The 19,910-nt window shown below is 42.7% G+C and overlaps 1 protein-coding gene across 5 annotated transcripts in view; it reads right to left on the bottom strand.

Moving 5' to 3' along the window:
* Nucleotides 1-15,474, bottom strand: part of dclre1b (DNA cross-link repair 1B) — a 44,958-nt gene extending 29,484 nt beyond the window's left edge. Inside the window, exons 1-2 of one of the 5 annotated variants that reach the window (XM_043716978.1) lie at nt 15,380-15,474; nt 7,216-7,431 (exon numbers count right to left, since the gene is read on the bottom strand). In XM_043716978.1, the coding sequence (XP_043572913.1) occupies nt 7,216-7,404 (189 nt within the window). In that variant the 5' untranslated portion in view covers nt 7,405-7,431; nt 15,380-15,474. Of the gene's footprint in view, nt 1-7,215; nt 7,432-13,550; nt 14,072-15,232 lie in introns of those variants that run through there. The other 4 variants (XM_043716976.1, XM_043716977.1, XM_043716980.1 and 1 more) reach the window with 4 other exon arrangements.
* Between the last annotated feature and the right edge of the window lie 4,436 nt (nt 15,475-19,910).

The following is a 19,910-nucleotide window of genomic DNA, read 5'->3' as shown; positions in this document are numbered from 1 at the left end:
GCAAACTTACTAACTATACCTCTTATGCTCGCATCCAAATCATTTATGTAAATGACAAAAAGTAGAGGACCCAGCACCGATCCTTGTGGCACTCCACTGGTCACAGGCCTCCAGTCTGAAAAACAACCCTCCACCACCACCCTCTGTCTTCTACCTTTGAGCTAGTTCTGTATCCAAATGGCTAGTTCTCCCTGTATTCCATGAGTTCTAAACTTGCTAATTAGTCTCCCATGGGGAACCTTGTCGAACGCCTTACTGAAGCCCATATAGATCACATCTACTGCTCTGCCCTCATCAATCTTCTTTGTTACTTCTTCAAAAAACTAAATCAATTTTATGAGACATGATTTCCCACGCACAAAGCCATGTTGTCTATCGTGAATCAGTCCTTGTCTTTCCAAGTACATGTACATCCTGTCCCTCAGGATTCCCTCAAACAACTTGCCCACCACCGAGGTCAGGCTCACTGGCCTATAATTCCCTGGCTTGTCCTTACCACCCTTCTTAAACAGTGGCACCACGTTTGGCAACCTTCAGTCTTCTGGCACCTCACCTGTGACTATCGATGATACAAATATCTCAGCAAGAGGCCCAGCAATCACTTCTCTAGCTTCCCACAGACTTCTGGTACACCTGATCAGGTCCTGCGGATTTATCCACATTTAACCGTTTCAAGACATCCAGCACTTCCTCCTCTGTCGTCTGGACATTTTGCAAGATGTCACCATCTATTTCCCTACAGTCTATATCTTCCATATCCTTTTCCACAATAAATACCGATGCAAAATATTCATTTAGTATCTCCCCCATTTTCTCAGGCTCCACACAAAGGCCGCCTTGCTGATCTTTGAGGGGCTCTATTCTCTCCCTAGTTACCCTTTTGTCCTTAATATATTTGTAAAAACCCTTTGGATTCTTCTTAATTCGATTTGCCAAAGCTATATCATGTCCCCGTTTTGCCCTTCTGACTTCCCTCTTAAGTATATTTCTAAGGATTCACTCGATCTATCTGGTCTATACCTGACATATGCTTCCTTCTTTTTCTAAACAAACCCTCAATTTCTTTAGTCATCCAGCATTCCCTATACCTACCAGCCTTCCCTTTCACCCGGACAGGAATATACTTTCTCTGGATTCTTGTTATCTCATTTCTGAAGGCTTCCCATTTTCCAGCCGTCCCTTTACCTGCGAACATCTGCCTCCAATCAGCTTTCGAAAGTTCTTGCCTAATACCGTCAAAATTGGCCTTTCTCCAATTTAGAAGTTCAACTTTTAGATCTGGTCTATCCTTTTCCATCACGATTTTAAAACGAATAGAATTATGGTTGCTGGCTCCAAAGTGCTCCCCCACTGACACCTCAGTCACCCGCCCTGCCTTATTTCCCAAGAGTAGGTCAAGTTTTGCAAGTTCTCTAGTAGGTATATCCATATACTGAATCAGAACATTGTCTTGTACACACTTAAGAAATTCCTCTCCATCTAAACCTTTAACACTATGGCAGTCCCAGTCGATGTTTAGAAAGTTAAAATCCCTGACCATAACTACCCTATTATTCTTACAGATAGCTGAGATCTCCTTACAAGTTTGTTTCTCAATTTCCCTCTGATATTGGGGGGTCTATAATACAATCCCAATAAGGTGATCATCCCTTTCTTATTTCTCAGTTCCACCCAAATAACTTCCCTGGATGTATTTCCAGGAATATCCTCCCTCAGCACAGCTGTAATGCTATCCCTTACCAAAAATGCCATTCTCCCTCCTCTCTTGTCTCCCTTTCTATCCATCCAGTAGCATTTGTATACTGGAACATTAAGCTGCCTGTCCTGCCCATCTCTGAGCCATGTTTCCATAATTGCTATGATATCCCAGTCCCATGTTGCTCACCATGCCCTCAGGTCATCTGCCTTCCCTGTTCGGCCCCTTGCATTGAAATAAATGCAGTTTAATTTATTAGTCCTACCTTGTCCCTGCCCTGACAGCTTGACTCATTTCTGTTCTCAACTGTACCACTCCCATACACCAGCTCCTCAGCCATGCATTCATCTGCTCTATCGTCCTATTCCTGCCCTCACTAACTCGTAGCACTGGGAGTAATCAGATATTACTACCCTTGAGGACCTCTTTTTTTTAAATTTCTGCCTAACTCTCTGTCATCTCCCTTCAGAATCTCAACCTTTCCCCTTCCAATGTCGTTGGTTTCAATGTGGACAATTGCTGGCCTCTCTCCCCCGTGAGAACATTCTGCACCCTCTCGGAGACATCCTTGATCCTGGCACCAGGGAAACAACACACCATTCTGCTTTTTCTCTGCTGGCCACAGAAACGTCTGTCTGTACCTCGGACTACAGAATCCCCTAACACAATTGATCTGTTGGAAGCCAACATACCCCTCATTGCATTATAGCCAGTCTCAATACCATAAACTTGGCTGTTCGTGCTGTGTTCCCCTGAGAATCCATCACCCCCTACATTTTCCAAAACAGCATACCTGTTTGAAATGGGTATATCCACAAAAGACTCCTGCCCTAGGTGCCGACCTCTCTCACCCTTTCCGGAGTTAACTGTGACTATGTGACTGTATCTAAGACTTTCCCCCCTTCCTATAACTGCCATCCATCACAGAAAATAACACCGTCTTATTCCTCTACAAACACTACCCCAGGTTAAATTAATAGCTATGGCTTATATTTTAATTTACTCAAGAGAAATCTCCAAAAACATATAATCAAGAAAGAATCCACTGTACTCACTATTGCAGCCTTTCTCTTGGACAGACTTAAAACAATTAACTCATATGATTCTGTCCTGTGAACTTCGCCCAACAGTTCCTCCAAGATTAGTTTGTGAATTTCACTGTTTGTTAATTTTATCAGATGCACTCCCCTGTCCAGCAATACACGAATTCTAACAGCAAAGGCAGTAGCTGTGCAGGCTCGCTCTCTCTCTCCCCTGCACTGTCCTCACCATGTGATTCCTTTGTCTGCTCTTCTCCCTTTTAAACTGCTGTTGGTTTGACTTTTTTTTTTCCAAAGTTCCAAAACAATGCAACAGTATATAAAACAGTAATTGCTACTCCTGGAATTTGAGGAAATCACCTCCAACACCTAAAATACCTCAAAAAAAAAAGGAGCAGCTCTTACAGCCAGAAATGATTCCCATCCTCCATCTTGGATACCGAGATAAGTATGTACCTGTCAGGCAGGGAGGAGGCTGTAGAACAGGGGAGCTGTGGTTTACGAAGGAAGTGGAATCTCTGGTTAAGAGGAAGAAGAGGGCTTATGTTAGGAGATGTGAAGGCTCAGTTAGGGCGCTTGAGGGTTACAAGGTAGCCAGGAAAGACCTAAAGAGAGAGCTCAGAAGAGCCAGGAGGAGACATGAGAAGTTGTTGGCAGATATAATCCACAGTAACCCTTAAACTCTCTTTAAACTCCCACATCTGACAAGAAGTACATATCACTGCAGTTTAATTACATATCAGGGTAAATTCTAAGGCTTTCTATAGGTATTTAAGGAATAAAAGAATGACGAGAGTAAGATTAGGGCCAATCAAGGAGAGTAGTGGGAAGTTGTGTGTGGAGTCAGAGGAGATAGGGGAAGCACTAAATGAATATTTTTCGACAGTATTCACTCTAGAAAATGACAATGTTGTCGAGGAGAATACTGAGATACAGGCTACTAGACTAGGTGGGATTGTGGTTCACAAGGAAGAGGTATTACAAATACTGCAGAGTGTGAAAATATACAAGTCCCCTGGGCCGAATGGGATTTATCCCAGGATCCTCTGGGAAGCCAGCGAGGAGATTGCCGAGCCTTTGGCATTGATCTTTAAATCGTCATTACCTACAGGAATAGTGCCAGAAGACTGGAGGATAGCAAATGTGGTTCCCCTGTTCAAGGAGAGTAGAGACAACCCAGGTAATTATAGACCAGTGAGCCTTACTTCAGTTGTTGGTAAAATGTTGGAAAAGGTTGTAAGAGAAAGGATTTATAATCATCTAGAAAAGAATAATTTGACCAGGGATAGTCAGCAAGGTTTTGTGAAGGATAGGTCGTGCCTCACAAACCTTATTGAGTTCCTTGAGAAGGTGACCAAACAAGTAGATGAGAGTAAACCGGTTGATGTGGTGTATATAGATTTCAGCAAGGCGTTTGATAAGGTTTCCCACAGTAGGCTATTGTACAAAATGCGGAAGAATGGGTTTGTGGGAGATATAGCAGTTTGGATCAGTAATTGACTTGCTGAAAGACGACAGAGGGTGGTGGTTCATGGGAAATGCTCATCTTGGAGTCCAGTTACTAGTGGTGTACCGCAAGTGTCGTGCTGGGTCCACTGCCGTTCGTCATTTTTATAAATGACCTGGATGAGGGCATAGAAGGGCAGCTTAGTAAATTTGCAGACGACACTAAGGTTGGTGGAGTTGTGGATAGTGACGAAGGATGTTGTAGGTTACAGAGAGACATAGATAAGCTGCAGAGCTGGGCTGAGAGGTGGCAAATAGAGTTTAATGCGGACAAGTGTGAGGTGATTCACTTTGGTCGGAGGAATAGGAATGCAAAGTACTGGGCTAATGGTAAGATTCTTGGTAGTGTAGATAAGCAGAGAGATCCCGGTGTCCAGGTATACAGATCCTTGAAAGTTGCCACCCAGGTTGACAGAGTTGCTAAGAAGGCATACAGTATTTTAGCTTTTATTAATAGAGGGATCGAGTTCCGGAAGCATGAGATTATGCTACAGTTGTACAAAACTCTGGTGCGGCCGCATTTGGAATATTGTGTACGTTTCTGGTCACCGCATTATAAGAAGAATGTGGAAGCTTTGGAAAGGGTACAGAAGAGATTTACTAGGATGTTGCCTGGTATGGAGTAAAGGTCTTACGAGGAAAGGCTGAGGGACTTGAGGCTATTTTCGTTGGAGAAAAGAAGGCTGAGAGGTGACCTAATAGAGACACATAAGATAATCAGAGGGTTAGATAGGTTATCCCTGTCCATCCTTTTTCCAAGTATAGTGACAGTGAGCATGAGGGGGCATAGCTTTAAATTGAGGGGTGATAGATATAGGACAGATGTCAGAGGTAGTTTCTTTACTCAGAGAGTAGTAAGGGTATGGAGTGCTTTGCTTGCAATGGTAGTAGATTCGCCAACTTTAAGTCGTCATTGGACAAGCATATGGACGTACATGGAATAGTGTAGGTTAGATGGGCTTCAGACTGGTATGACAGGTCGGCGCAACATCGAGGCTGTAGGGCCTGTACTACACTGTAAGGTTCTATGTTAAAATTTTACCTACTCTTGGGAAATAAGGCAGGACAGGTGACTGAAGTATCAGTGGGGGAGCACTTTGGGGCCAACGACCATCACTCTTAGTTTTTAAAATAGTGATGGAAAAGGTTAGACCAGATCTAAAAGTTGAAGTTCGAAATTGGAGAAAGGCTAATTTTGACGGTATTAGGCAAGATCTTTCAAAAGCTGACTGGGGAAGATGTTCGTAGGTAAAGGGACGGCTGGAAAGTGGGAAGCCTTCAGAAAGGAGATAGGGTGTTCAGGTGAAAGGAAAGGCTGGTAGGTGTAGGGAACGCAGGATGACTAAAGAAATTGAGGGTTCGGCTAAGAAAAAGAAGGAAACATATGTCAGGTATAGACAAGACAGAGCGAATGAATCCTTAGAAGAGTATGGAGGCAGTAGGAGTATACTTAAGAGGGAAATCAGGAGGGCAAAAAGGAGGAATGAGATAGCTTTCACAAATAGAATTAAGGAGAATCTAAAGGGTTTTTACAAATACATTAAGGACAAAAGGGTAACTAGGGAGAGAATAGGGCCCTTCAAAGATCAGCAAGGCAGCAGGAGATGGAGGAGCCAAAGGAGATGGAGGAGATTGGGTTGAGATAGCTGGTCAGCATGGACGACTTGGACCGAAGGGCAGTTTCCGTGTTGTACATCTCGATGACTATCTCAGTGCAAAAACTGAGGATGGGGACAAACGAGAATATTTTAACGAGAAAAGCATCCATGAGCCTTCTGCACCTGACAAGGAAAAGTCCAAGGAACTTGGCACGATAATGAAGGGCAACATCTTTAAAAGTGATTGCCAAAATTCCAGAAAAGTCTCAAAAGGCTGCAGTGAGATCTGGAGCAAGTGTGAGAGGCTCATGGAAATTTCAGTGTAGTGGAACAGGAAACTGTAGGAAAAGAGAAATAAAGGGTTTGGGTGGAATCCGTAGGCTCTTGTAATGTGATTCGCAGTAAGATGTACAATGGAACCTGAAAATGCAGAGAAAAAGCAGATGGCATTGAAGTGAGACTAGACAAACAAGGGAAGTCAAGAAAGAATAAACAAGGTGAAGGGACAAAGAATGATTGGCACTGCAACGGTCGACCAGCTATGAAATTAAATTCGTCGCCCAGAGATCTGTGTTTACAAAGCCCAACAGCACACTGTAAAATGAAATTTAATGAGTATTGGCATTAGTGGGCTAATATAAATGACGTTGGATAGTTATAATTTTTTTTGTTCACCTATTTTTCTAATCAACCTGTTCAGAGATGCGATTACACACCTTTGGAGGAGGTGGAACTTAAACCCAGGCCTTCTGGTTCAGTGGTAAGTGCGCTACCATTGCATCACAAGAGAACCCCCTCAGTTTTAACAATTCAACTCAACTGGGTCATTGATATCGTTCAGATGTTGTCCTCACCTGGTCTGTGATATATGTGATTTAAATGCCATATAATGTGGTTGAGTTCAATGACTTTAGGATAACTAGGGATGGAGAATAAATCCTGACTGCTCACCCACATCCTCAGAAGATTTTTCTTTCAATGCAGGGCAGGGTGATGCTTGGGTCTGAGGCACCCATTTTATACCCTACATGTATTGCTGGTGGCATGAGATATTTTTTCTTTAAACTGAATACCGAGAATGTCCATGTCTCTTGATAATTAACATCACAGAAAATCTAACTGTGTCAAGGGCTAGTAAATCTATGCTTTCAAAAATAGAAGACAAACAGATCATTTGGACAATGGCTCGTCTGTTTATTCTCTTCAGATAAACAGTCGGCAGTACGCATATTCAGAATTCACAAGCATAAACAATTTTTCCTGAGTGAAGTACCAGAGAGGCTAGTAGTGCATGTGGGATTATATCCCAGCCTGAGTTGCTATCTTTAAGACAGCGAAAAAATAGAACAGTGAAATCCTCACTTCTTTGGCTTACCTGAAACTTCCAACGCAACAACTTGGCAGTTATGGGAGAGCAATATATTGGTCTGCTCCAGGTGGAGGAGAGACCTGATGTATGATCACTGTGCAAGTGGGACAGAAAGAAAAAACGGACATGGCTGCACTTCCGAACCTGCCAGAAATCAACAGCAAACGGAGTATTTGGGATCAAAGTTCCATTCATTGCTCGCTATTTGTGAACAGTCGGCATCTGCACAAGATAAGAAACAATACCCCTGTAACTCAAGATAAAATTTATGAATTAATCTGTCGTTTAATGTTTTACTGAATCAGAATTTCATAATGGACTGACATAAAGCAGTTCTTGATCTGACTAGTCACCATAGAATTGAACCAAGGAATCAGTATGCTGACCAGTTAACTCTACAATCATCTCCTTGCATATTATATGTAAAAAGCACTGATTAGTCTTCAGATTTTATTTCAAAATATATCAAAGTTTCATATTTAGCTCAGACTATAAAAAGATACCACCATGAAAATGCCAAAATTTATCTTCCATACCAGTTTTGCATATAGGTGCCTCAGCAAACAAATCATTTTCAAATTCAAGAGCTGCAGTTACACTAGGCAGAAATGTCAAACCTTTTTGGTGTTTAAACTCTTCAGCACTGGATGCTTGACTCCTGATCCAGATTCCTGAAGAAGGGCTTATGCCCGAAACGTCGATTCTCCTGTTCCTTGGATGCTGCCTGACCTGCTGCGCTTTTCCAGCAACACATTTTCAGCTCCTGTCAAGATAGCTCTTTCTCTTGGGTACCATCCTACCTAACAACACATGGTTTACATAGATAGCTGCAGAGTGCCCTTCTTCCCAATTTCTCCAATGAGCAGACGATTGTCCACGATCATAATGAATGGCAGAATAGACTTAAACTACCAATGTCCTCTTCCTGCTGTTACATCTTGCCTTATCTTGTTACAGTACACAACATATTACTAGTGTAGAGTGGAACAATGGTAAATCAGAGACCCCACCACCACCCCTCCCCCCCACTAAATGTTCTGGTAACAAAAACATTCCCATCTCACACCTATTTTCCATTCTCACACTGCTGACCTAATGTCAACATCCTTTTATCTTTATGGCACTCTGATGAAGAGTTATCCAGACTTAGAGTCATAGAGGTGTACAGCATGGAAACAGACCCTTCAGGGCGGAGAAAGTGAGGACTGCAGATGTTGGAGATCAGAGCTTAAAAATGTGTTGCTGGAGCAGGAGAATCAACGTTTCGGGCATAAGCCCTTCTTCAGTTCAGCTAGCCCAACCCAATCTAGTCCCACCTGCCAGCACCCGGCCCATATCCCTCCAAACCCTTCCTATTCATATACCCATCCAAATGCCTTTCGAATTTTGCAATTGTACCAACCCCCACCACTTTCTCTGTCAGCTCATTCCATACACATACCACCCCCTGCGTGAAAATGTTGCCCCTTAGGTGTCTTTTATATCTTCCCCCTCTCACCCTAAACCTATGCCCTCTAGTTCTGGACTCCCTGACCCCAGGGAAATGACTTTGTCTATTTATCCTATCCATGCCCCTCATGATTTTGTAAACCTCTAGAAGGTCACCCCTCAACCTCCGACACTCCAGGGAAAACAGCCCCAGCCTGTTCAGCTCTCCCCATAGCTCAAATCCTCCAACCCAGGCAACATCCTTGTAAATCTTTTCTGAACCCTTTCAAGTTTCACAACATCTTTCCAATAGGAAGGAGACCAGAATTGCATGCAATATTCCAACAGTGGCCTAACCAATGTCCTGTACAGCTGCAACATGACCTCCCAACTCCTGTACTCAATACTCTGACCAATAAAGCAAAGTATACCAAACACCTTCTTCACTATCCTATCTACCTGCGACTCCACTTTCAAGGAGCTATGAACCTGCACTCCAAGATCTCTTTGTTCAGCAACATTCCCCAGGAACTTACCATTAAGTGTATAAAGTCCTGCTAAGATTTGCTTTCCCAAAACGCAGTACCTCGCATTTATCTGAATTAAACACCATCTGCCACTTCTCAGCCCATTGGCCCATCTGGTCAAGATTCTGTTGTAATCTGAGGTAACCTACTTTGCTGTCCGCTGCACTTCCAATTTTGGTGTCATCTGCAAACTTACTAACTTTACCTCTTATGCTCGCATCCAAATCATTTATATAAATGAAGAGTTGTGGACCCAACACCAATCCTTGTGGCACTCCACTGGCCTCCAGTCTGAAAAACAACCCTCCACCACCACCCTCTGTCTTCTTCCTTTGAGCCAGTTCTGTATCCAAATGGCTAGTTCTCCCTGTATTCCATGAGATCTAACCTTGCTAACCAGTCTCCCATTGGGAACCTTGTCGAACACCATACTGAAGTCCAACTAAATCACATCTACCACTCAGCCCTCATCAATCCTCTTTGTTAATTCTTCAAAAAACTCGAACAAGTTTTTTAGACATGATTTCCCCCACACAAAGCCATGTTGACTATCCCTAATCAGTCCTTGTCTTTCCAAATATATGCATATCCTGTCCCTCAGGATTCCCTCCAACAACTTGCCCACCACCGTCATCAGGCTCATTGGTCTATAGTTCCCTGGCTTGTCTTTTACCACCCTTCTTACACAATGGCACCACGTTAGCCAACCTCCAGTCTTCTGACACCTCACCTGTGACTGTGACTATCAATGCTACAAATATCTCAGCAAGAGGCCCATCAATCACTTCTCTAGCTTTCCACAGATTTTTGGGTACACCTGATCAGGTCCTGGGGATTTATCCACCTTTACGCGTTTTAAGACATCCAGCACTTCCTCCTCTGTAATATGAACATTTTGCAAGGTGCCACCATCTATTTCTCTTCATTCTATATATTCCATATACTTTCCCACAGTAAATACTGATACAAAATACTCATTTAGTATCCCCCCCATTTTCTACGGCTCCACACAAAGGCCACCTTGCTGATCTTTGAGGGATCCTATTCTCTCCCTAGTTACCCTTTTGTCCCTAATGTATTTGTAAAAACCCTTTGGTTTCTCCTTAATTTGATTTGCCAAAATTACCTCATGTCCCCTTTTTGCCCTCCCGATTTCCCTCTTAAGTATATTCCTACTGCCTTTACACTCTTCTAAGGATTCACTCGATCGATCAGTCGATCCTGTCTCTACCTAACATTTGCTTCCTTCTTTTCCTTAACCAAACCCTCAATTTCTTTAGTCATCCAGCATTCCCTATAGCTACCAGCCTTTCCTTTCACCCAAACAGGAATATACTTTCTCAGGATTCTCATTATCTTATTCCTGAAGGCTTCCCACTTTCCAGCCGTCCCTTCACCTGCAAACATGTGCCCCCAATCAGCTTCTGAAAGGTCTTGCCCAATAACATCAACATGAGCCTTTCTCCATTTTAGAAGTTCAACTATTAGATCTGGTCTATCCTTTTCCATCACTATTTTAAATCTAATGGAATCATGGTCACTGGCCCCAAACTGCTCCCCCACTGACACCTCAGTCACCTGCCCTGCCTTCTTTCCCAAGAGGAGGTACATCCACATACTGAATCAGAAAATGTTCTTGTACACACTTAACAAATTCCTCTCCATCTAAACCCTTAACACTCTTGCTTGCTCTCTCTCCACGAATGCTGACTGACCTGATGTGATTTCTAGAATTTTTGTTTTCAGTACAGATTTGAGCATCTGTAGTAATTTGCTCCAATCCTTTTATCTTGCAGACCCTATTTCTGGGGAGTAGGTCCAATGTTAGCCGCAATAGACGCTCTAATTTTTTCATCAAATTCCACTGTCCACAATCCCAGCAAACTTTTGGATCAACTGTTGCAGTTCAGTTCACAGCCAGATGTGCTGATGCAAGTGGTAGGTGAACTCTCATCCACAAACAGCAATGGATGCTGGATCAGTTGTTAATTTTAAATCTGAGACAGTAAAACTTTTGTTATGCAAAGGCATCAAGGGATATTGACCAATGGCAGAGATATGGAATTATGCCACAGATTAGACATGATCTCACTAAATGATGAAACACACTCAAGGGGCGAATGACATATTTCTCTTCCTAAGTTCCTACAAGTATCAGTATGATTTCCAAGAATTGTTAGCTTCCATTCTCATGATGGTTTTTGCTGAAATGCAAGTCTGGTGTGGATCATAAACCCATTCACTAGTGTTGCAAAGTAGCTGGGGGGGGGGGGGAGAAAGAGTCTGAACTAAAAGCAAAGCAAAAGGGTCCATGAAATCAATCCAGTTCCCCTTGAAGAAACATGTGAGTCAGTTAAAAAAAATTCTGGAATTAAGAGTACTAATGACAATGAATTCACTGTTGATTGTCAAAAAAATTCATCTGGTTCATTAATGTTCTTTAGAGAAGGAAATTACCGTCCTTACCTGGTCTGGCCCACATGTGACTCCAGACCTACAGCAATGTGGTTGACTCTTATCTGTCACATGGGCATTTAGGGATTGGCAACAAATGCTGACCTCGCAAGCAAGACCTAGCCAGATGCATAAATAAAAATGTGGCACTGCCAGCTAGACCATCAGATAATACTGATCCCTAATTTCTCTGGAAAGTTTTCTGCATTCGCTAGGTTGTACAGTGCTGTTAGAGAGTGAGTTCCAGGATTCTGATCTAACAGCAGTGAAGAAACACAACAATTCCAAGTCAGAGCAGTGTGTGGCAAATTTGCAAGTGGTGACATTTTCATGTCTTTTCGACATTTATCTTTTGAAATGGTAGAGGTCGTACATTGGGAAGATGCTGTGAAAGAAGACATGAAGATGCATCACTGCGTATCTCATAAATGGTACACACTGCTAGTGTTGTAAGTCAGTGGTGAAGGAAGTGAATGTTACACCAATCAAACAGATGGTTTTGCCTTGGATGGTTCAAGGTGCCTGAGTGCTTTTGGATCTACATTCATTCAAGCAAGTGAAGAGTATGCCAACAAACTCTGATTTTGGATGTAGCTAAGTTATTTAGTAGAGAAGGGAAGTTATTTACTGCAAAATTCTTAGCCTCAGACCTACTCTTGTAGCTACAGTTTACATATTGCTAGATCAGTTTCTGCAAAAGTGCAAAAAAGCAGCAATACGTCATGTGGTCCCAAAAACCCGTTCTGCTATTAAATAAGATCACGGCTCATCTAGTTATGACCCCAAATCCATGTCAGTGCATAACTCTGATAAAATTTCATCAAAAGTCTATCCATTCTGCCTTAAAAATAATCAAAGACTCTGCTTCCACTGCTTTTTCAGGAAGAGATTCAACCTTCTGAGAAAATAAATTGCCTCATTTGTTTATATGGGCGACCCTTTCTTTTGAAACAGTGACCCCTATTCTATACTGTCACATCATCTCCACATCTACCATGTCAAGACCCCTCAGGATCTTGTATATTTCATTAAATAACTCTTCTAAGCTTCAATGGTACAAGCCTAGCCTGTCCAACCTTTCCTATAAGATGGCTCAGCCATTGTAGGTATTAGTCTTGTAAACCTTCTCTGAACTAGTTCCAATGCACTTACATACTTATTTAAATAAAATGACCAGACACTAAACAGTCCCACCACCCTGTTGACTGAACACTTTAACTCTCCCTCCCACTCCGCCAAGAACATGCAAATCCTAGGCCTCTTCCACTGTCAAACTCTAGTCACTCAATGCCTGGAAGAAGAATGCCTCATCTTCCACCTTCAGACCCTCCAACCACACTGGATTAATGTGGATTTCACCAGTTTCCTTATCTCTCCTCTCCCACCTTATCCCAGATCCAACTTCCAACTCGGCACTGCCCTCTTGAACTATCCTACTTGTCCATCTTCCTTCCCACCTATCCTCTCCACCCTCCGCTCCGACCTATCACCTTCACCCTTTTATCTACATATCGCATTCCTAACTATCTTCCCCTTAGCCCCAAACCCAACCACAACCCCCTCCCCCATTTATATCTCAGCCCCCTTGGGCCACTCCCTCATTCTTGATGAAGAGCTTATGCTCGAAACGTCGACTCTCCTGCTCCTCGGATGCTGCCTGACTGGCTGTGCTTTTCCAGCACCACAATCTTCGACTCTGACCAATATGATACAAAGGATATGGTGTCCCCAGCGCCCTGTGTAATGGAAGCATAACTTCCCCACTTTGTATTTAATTCCACTCACATTAAATGATTACATTCTAATAAATTTTCTATTTTCATACTGTACATGCATATGAGTAACTGGACAATGTTAACTCCCGAGATCTTAATAGTTTGCAATTCAATGACATTACTGTCACTGAATATCAAGGAGAAATAACCAAATTACCTCGTTTGACATAGCTACCAGCTAGCACTTGTGTGCCATGAATGTGCTGACCATTCATCAGCCCAAGCCTGGAGGTTATCCTCATCTGACTGCATATGGACATGGGCTGCCTCAGCATCAGTCATTGGAAGTAGTGTCAGCATTGTTCACTGATGGTTTCACATCGCCACTTCTGACGTTATGGTGGAAGGAAGGCAATGGATGAAGTAGCTGGCCAAAGACAATATCCTGAGGAATACCTGCAACGATGTCCTGAAACTGAGATGACTGAGCTCCAATAACTATCTCCCTTTTGCTAGGCACTAGCAGTGAAGAGCTTCCCACATTCCCCAAATTCTACTGACTTCAATGTTAATAAGGCTCCTGATGTCATATTGGGTCAAATGCACCTTGACTTCATGGGCAGTCACTCTCACCTCTGCATTTTATCTTTTTATCTATGTATTTACCAAAGTTAGAGTAAGATAAGGATCTCAGTGACCCTAGCAGACCATAAACTAAGTCTCAGTGAACAGATTATTGTTGTGCAAATGCCACTTCATAGCATTGTTGACGATCCCTTTCCTCACTTTGCTGATGATTGAGTGCATATGGATGGGTCCCCATTGGACTCGTCCTGCTTTTTTGGACAGAACACACTTGTGCAAGTTTCCACAGTGGTCCAATGGTGAGCTAGGCTTTTTGGAGGGCATTAAATAAGTCAACCACACTACAAATCGATCTGGAGTCACATGTAGCTTACAAGAAGTTAATGATGACAAATTTGGTTCCTGACGTGCATTATTCAATCAGATGGGTTTTTAAGACAATAGTTTCATGCTCACTGTGAGTCTCAGTTTTGACTCCAGATTAATTAACTGCTTTAAAGTTTCACTGATTTTAAAGTGTGTTCACTCACAACAGTGCCATACAGAATTCCTGAGCACAATTGCTTCCATGTACATTCCCACTCTGGCCAATTAAAGCCCAGCAGTGGATTCAAGTGCACTCATCTACAGCATGCCTGTGAACAGTCTGCAAATTTGTTCTGCACACGGCCACTAAACACCACCCAGTACTCAAAATATCCCCTTCCCTATTGCCCAAAAAACATACAAGAAACCCCAAAAACATACTCCAGCAGTAGGTACCACAGAACAACACCTCCAATGGGCACCCCAGCACCCATAAATCACACCACTCAGTGAGTACCCAGCACCCATAATTCGCATCATTCAGCGGCCACCAGCACCCATAAATCACACCACTCGGTGGGTACCCAGCACCCATAAATCACACCATTCAGCGGGCACCAAGCACCCACAAATCACACCACTCGGCGGGTACCCAGCACCCACAAATCACAACACTCGGTGGGTACCCAGCACCCATAAATCACACCATTCAGCGGGCACCAAACACCCACAAATCACACCACTCGGCGGGTACCCAGCACCCACAAATCACAACACTCGGCAGGTACCCAGCACCCACAAATCACAACACTCGGCGGGTACCCAACACCCATAAATCACACCATTCAGCGGGTACCCAACACCCATAAATCACACCATTCAGCAGGTACCCAACACCCATAAACCTCACCATTCAGCGGGTACCCAACACCCATAAATCACACTCAGCAGGTACCCAACACCCATAAATCACACCATTCAGTTCTCCCCACCCCCAAGAGGCAGCACCTTTGGGTGCGTGCAGGCCGCTTGTCCGTCACCCTCAGATGAAAATTGATAAGGGCTACTTTCCAATCACTTGAATATTTCTTTCGGACCAGAAGTCTGTGAGGTGTGGTAACGTTAAAATTAACAGCCAATCTCCTGGTTTCCCACCTCACTTTAACCGTCACTGAATTCAAAAACGGAGATCCTCACGAACCGCCAATGCGCGCGGGCTGCACTGTGTTTGACTGACACCTGCACTAACCACTCAGCCTGGATCCCTGCGGAATATGTCCAATCAGAGATATTGTGGGCGGAACTACAACCGAATTCAGTCGGAGTTTCCTGTTTGAGCGCAGCGTTGACATCAGCGCCCCCTGCTCTGGAGGACTTAACGAAAGCCGGTACTGCACATAAGTTGAAATGCGTGGTGCTGGAAAAGCACAGCAGGTTTGGCAGCAGCCTCAGAGCAGGAGAATCGACGCTTCAGGCATAAGCCCTTCATCAGGAATGGAGGAGGGGGGCTGGTGGGGGTGTTGCTGGGAGGCTGAACTGGGGAACAAGCCAAGCTGAACTTCAACCTCAAAGTCGCAAACATATGGTGTTGACACTGGTTGCAGAAAATAGCAAAATATTCTTCTCCACAGAAACATTCAAGTCGCCTGTACCTGTGTTTTTGAAGCTGTTTACCTATTCATTACTTATCTATCCTAATTAACTCTGTGATCTGCCTGTAATACTCGCAAGGTAAAGCTTTTCACTGTGCCTTGGTACACGTGACAATAAATTCAATTCAATCTGCACTAGAATGATGCTGTCGAGGTGCTGGAAAAGCACAGTGGGTCAGGCCACATCGGAAGAGCAGGAAAATCGACGTTTCATGCATACACCTTTCATCAGGAAACTCCAGCATCTGCAGTCCTCACTTTCTCCTCCTAAAATAATGCTACTGAATTTTTAAAAAATTATTACGTGGAAGTGATAACCTGTTGGATCAGAACCTGGTCTCGGATGCTGCCTGACCCACTGTGCTTTTCCAGCACCACACTCTTTAACTATAACCTGGTGTTGTGTGATTTTTAACTTTGTCCACCCCAACACCGGCTCCTCCACATTAAACTTTCAAAGTAAAGGATTTGCCTGAGAAGACAAGTAGCTTAGTCACATTAAGTTTTCCTAACTCAGTTGGCCTGCTCACCATACCATAAACATCTGACTCCTGTGTGGTACTTGCAGTTTTATAAAAACAAAATCCAGTATTAAGGCGTGGTGATACTCAGTGCAAATTCTCTTTTGAGAGAACAGCCTGTAGTTTGGTAGGACTATGGTGACTTTATTTCTTGACAGTTTCAATTTAGTAACATGGGTGAAAATCAACACAATATGAAACAATGGACATGCAATGTCTTCCATAACAAAGTAGGCTGTTAGCAGTCACTCAGCAACAACAGCAGGTACTTACAGACCATCTGTAATGTAAAAGAAAACTCCCAAGGTACTTTCACAGAAAGCGATATTAGGCAGATAGATGACCAAAAACTTGGGCAAAGAGTCTTTTTTTTAATTTGGAGGTGCTGGTGTTGACTAGGGTGGACAAAGTTAAAAAAACCACACAATAACAGGTTATACTCCAACAGATTTATTTGGAAGCACTAGCTTTCGGAGCACTGCTCCTTCATCAGGTGATTGTGGATTGTTAAGGCACAGAATTTATACCAAACATTTACAGTGTGATGCAAGTGAAATCATATATTGAAAAAGACCTGGAATGTTTAAGTCTGTCATCTTTTAGAATGACCATGTTGGTTCCAGTTTTTTCATATGTAAATTCCAGAACTTTTTTTAAAGCTACATTTGCAAGTGAACTTTAACAATAGGTGCCATGTCAACTCTAATAATGCTCTGAAGATGTGAGGTGCCCTGTGTGGGGCTGTCTATGCCCCAGTGTTCAGACTCATTCTATTTCTAAAAAATGGATTTACAGAATCTTACATGAATTCATACAGTTTTAAGCAAAGTAAAATGTAATTCTGCAACTACAAATTCAACCCACAAAATTTGTGTGTATGGGTATGTGTGGGGAGGTATGATTGCGCACACACGCACGTGCACACACACACTCCTACAGACCCTTACACTCAAGCAGACCATACACAAGCTTTCTCTCATACGCTCACACACACACACCCACACATGCACCCTCCCACAGACGTATACCACTTTACACTCACACATGTACAGAGATACACACTCTCTCACAGACACACACACACACATATAAAAGTTTGTGGGGTGAATAGGAAAAGAAAAAGGAGAGTGGAGGTTTTTGGAGGAAATTCAAGACTTTAGGAGAAAGGCTGGTAAAGGCACACCCTCCTACTTTGCAGTACCACCCATGAAGAATGGTTTCTTAGATTCAAAGTTTGTGAGAAGATTTGTAGCTTGGACAACAAGCAACATGAATTTGACTGGGACAACACTACCATTATAGGGCAAGCCAAACAAAGAACAGCCAGGGAATTCCTAGAAGCATGGCACTCATCCACAAACTCCATCAACAAACACATCCACCTGGACCCAATATACCAATTAGTAACATGCAATGTAAACACGGTATGACTTACAAAGGAAACTATATGAACGTGAATTTCACGTGGGAAGCATATAACCAAACACTGCAACCAAGAATTGCCATCTATTAAACACATATACATAAATCTTCATTGTTGTTGAACCCCTTAGCTAAAATCATTGTGGGAGCCCCTTTGTACCACAAACAGCAGCAACTTCAGGAGGTAAGGGACCATCACCTTCTCATGGGAAACAATGGATGGGCAACAAATGCCAGTATTGCAAATGATACATAAACTTAAGTTAGAGGTTATAAACTATTATTTTCCATAAACTTGGTAGGTGCCAAGGCCCCCAACTGGTAATTTGAATCCTGCTCTAATGTTAATAGCCCTTCTACACTCTTTGCAGTCTCATTACATCTCATTCCAATGCCCCTGATTTCACTGTGAGGTATTGTACTGAGATATTGTGTTATAGATTATCTTTGGTGTAAAAATGGTGCACTGAGAACAACCTGGCTCTCAATGCCAGCAAAACCAAGGAACTCATTATTGCCTTTTGGCAGGATGTTACTCATGCCCCCCTGACACATTAACAGCACAGAGGTGGAATAAGTGGAACGTGTCAAGCTCCTGGGAGTGGTCATCCACAACAAGCTTTCTTGAACTCTTCATGTGGACACACTGGTTACAAAGGCCCAACAATGTCTGTTCTTCCTCAGGCAGCTGAGGAAATTTGGCATGATGGTGAATACCCTTGCCAACTTTTATAGGTGTGCCATCAAAAGCATTGTTTCTGGATATATCACTCCCTGGTATGGCAACTGTACCATTCAAGATCGGAGATGATTGCAGAGAGTGGTGAACTCAGACCGGGCAATCACAAAGGCAAACCGCCCATCCATAGAATCTACCTACCAGGCCAGCATTCTCAAAGATCCATCCTACCCTGGCAATGTTTTTCTACAATCTTTACATCGAGAAGAAGGTACAGAAGCCTGAACACATGCACTACCCAGTTTCAAAACAGTTTCAACCCTACTGTTGTTAGAATACTGAATGGACTCACAAACGCTTAACATTCGCCTGTACCTGTGTTTTTGTTTTTGCCGCTGTTTACCTATCATTTACTTATCTATGCTACTTAACTATGTGATCTGCCTGTATTGCTTGCAAGGTAAAAACAATGACTGGAGATGCTGGAAACCAGATTCTGGAGTAGAGTGGTGCTGGAAAAGCACAACAGTTCAGGCAGCATCTGAGGAGCAGGAAACCCAACGTTTCGGGCAATGAAGGGCTTTTGCCCGAAACACCGATTTTCCTGCTCCTCGGATGCTGCCTGAACTGCTGTGCTTTTCCAGCATCACTCTACTCCAGTATTGCTTGCAAGACAAAGCTTTTCACTGTGCCTCGGTACACGTGACAATAAATTCAATTCAATTCAATTCTTTATTAACTCACTCACCAGCTCACTATATTAATTAATATTAAGTTCCTGTTCATTCATTCATAACCCTTTACTAACTCATTAGTTACTATAATAAGATTTCATTCATTCATTCATACAACCACGGTTCTGTAGTATATTTTACTATCCAAATTTAAAACAACCCTTTCTAATCAAAACAGCCCTTTCAAACCCATTACTGCATTTTCACACCTTATCAACCTTTGCCAAAAGCAGTGTTTACCTCTGAATAAGTGTAGCATACACAAAAATACCACCACCATCAAGTCTACACGAAACATTATAATATTAATCAGCCCCTTACTTACCATCTTCTGGACCTGAATAGATTCCCAAATTAGTAAGTATCTGTTAAATGCTTCCATGAAATTGCATGAATGAATGAAATTCATACTGGCAAATAGTAAATAAAGCCCACAACCCAGCTGCAGTAATAAGTTTATTCTTTCATCAGTACAGGAGCATTGTTTTTCACTTAATTTGAGCATTTAGCCTTAGTATTTTTATGGATATTTACTAACTTAAAAGAGAAAAGGACTAACACCTCCTAATTATGCAAGCAGACTGGACAGACATTCTTAATCCCATCAGAAGTAGCAGACAGCATTTAGCACATTTTAACCCATCTCCTATCTCCCAGGACAGAAGCCTTTGCTATAGA

The sequence above is a fragment of the Chiloscyllium plagiosum genome, chromosome 26, assembly GCF_004010195.1.
Source record: "Chiloscyllium plagiosum isolate BGI_BamShark_2017 chromosome 26, ASM401019v2, whole genome shotgun sequence".
Classification (NCBI taxonomy): Eukaryota; Metazoa; Chordata; class Chondrichthyes; order Orectolobiformes; family Hemiscylliidae; genus Chiloscyllium; species Chiloscyllium plagiosum.
Note: the sequence above shows the minus strand (reverse complement) of the source record. Positions and strands in the feature narration are given on the sequence as shown.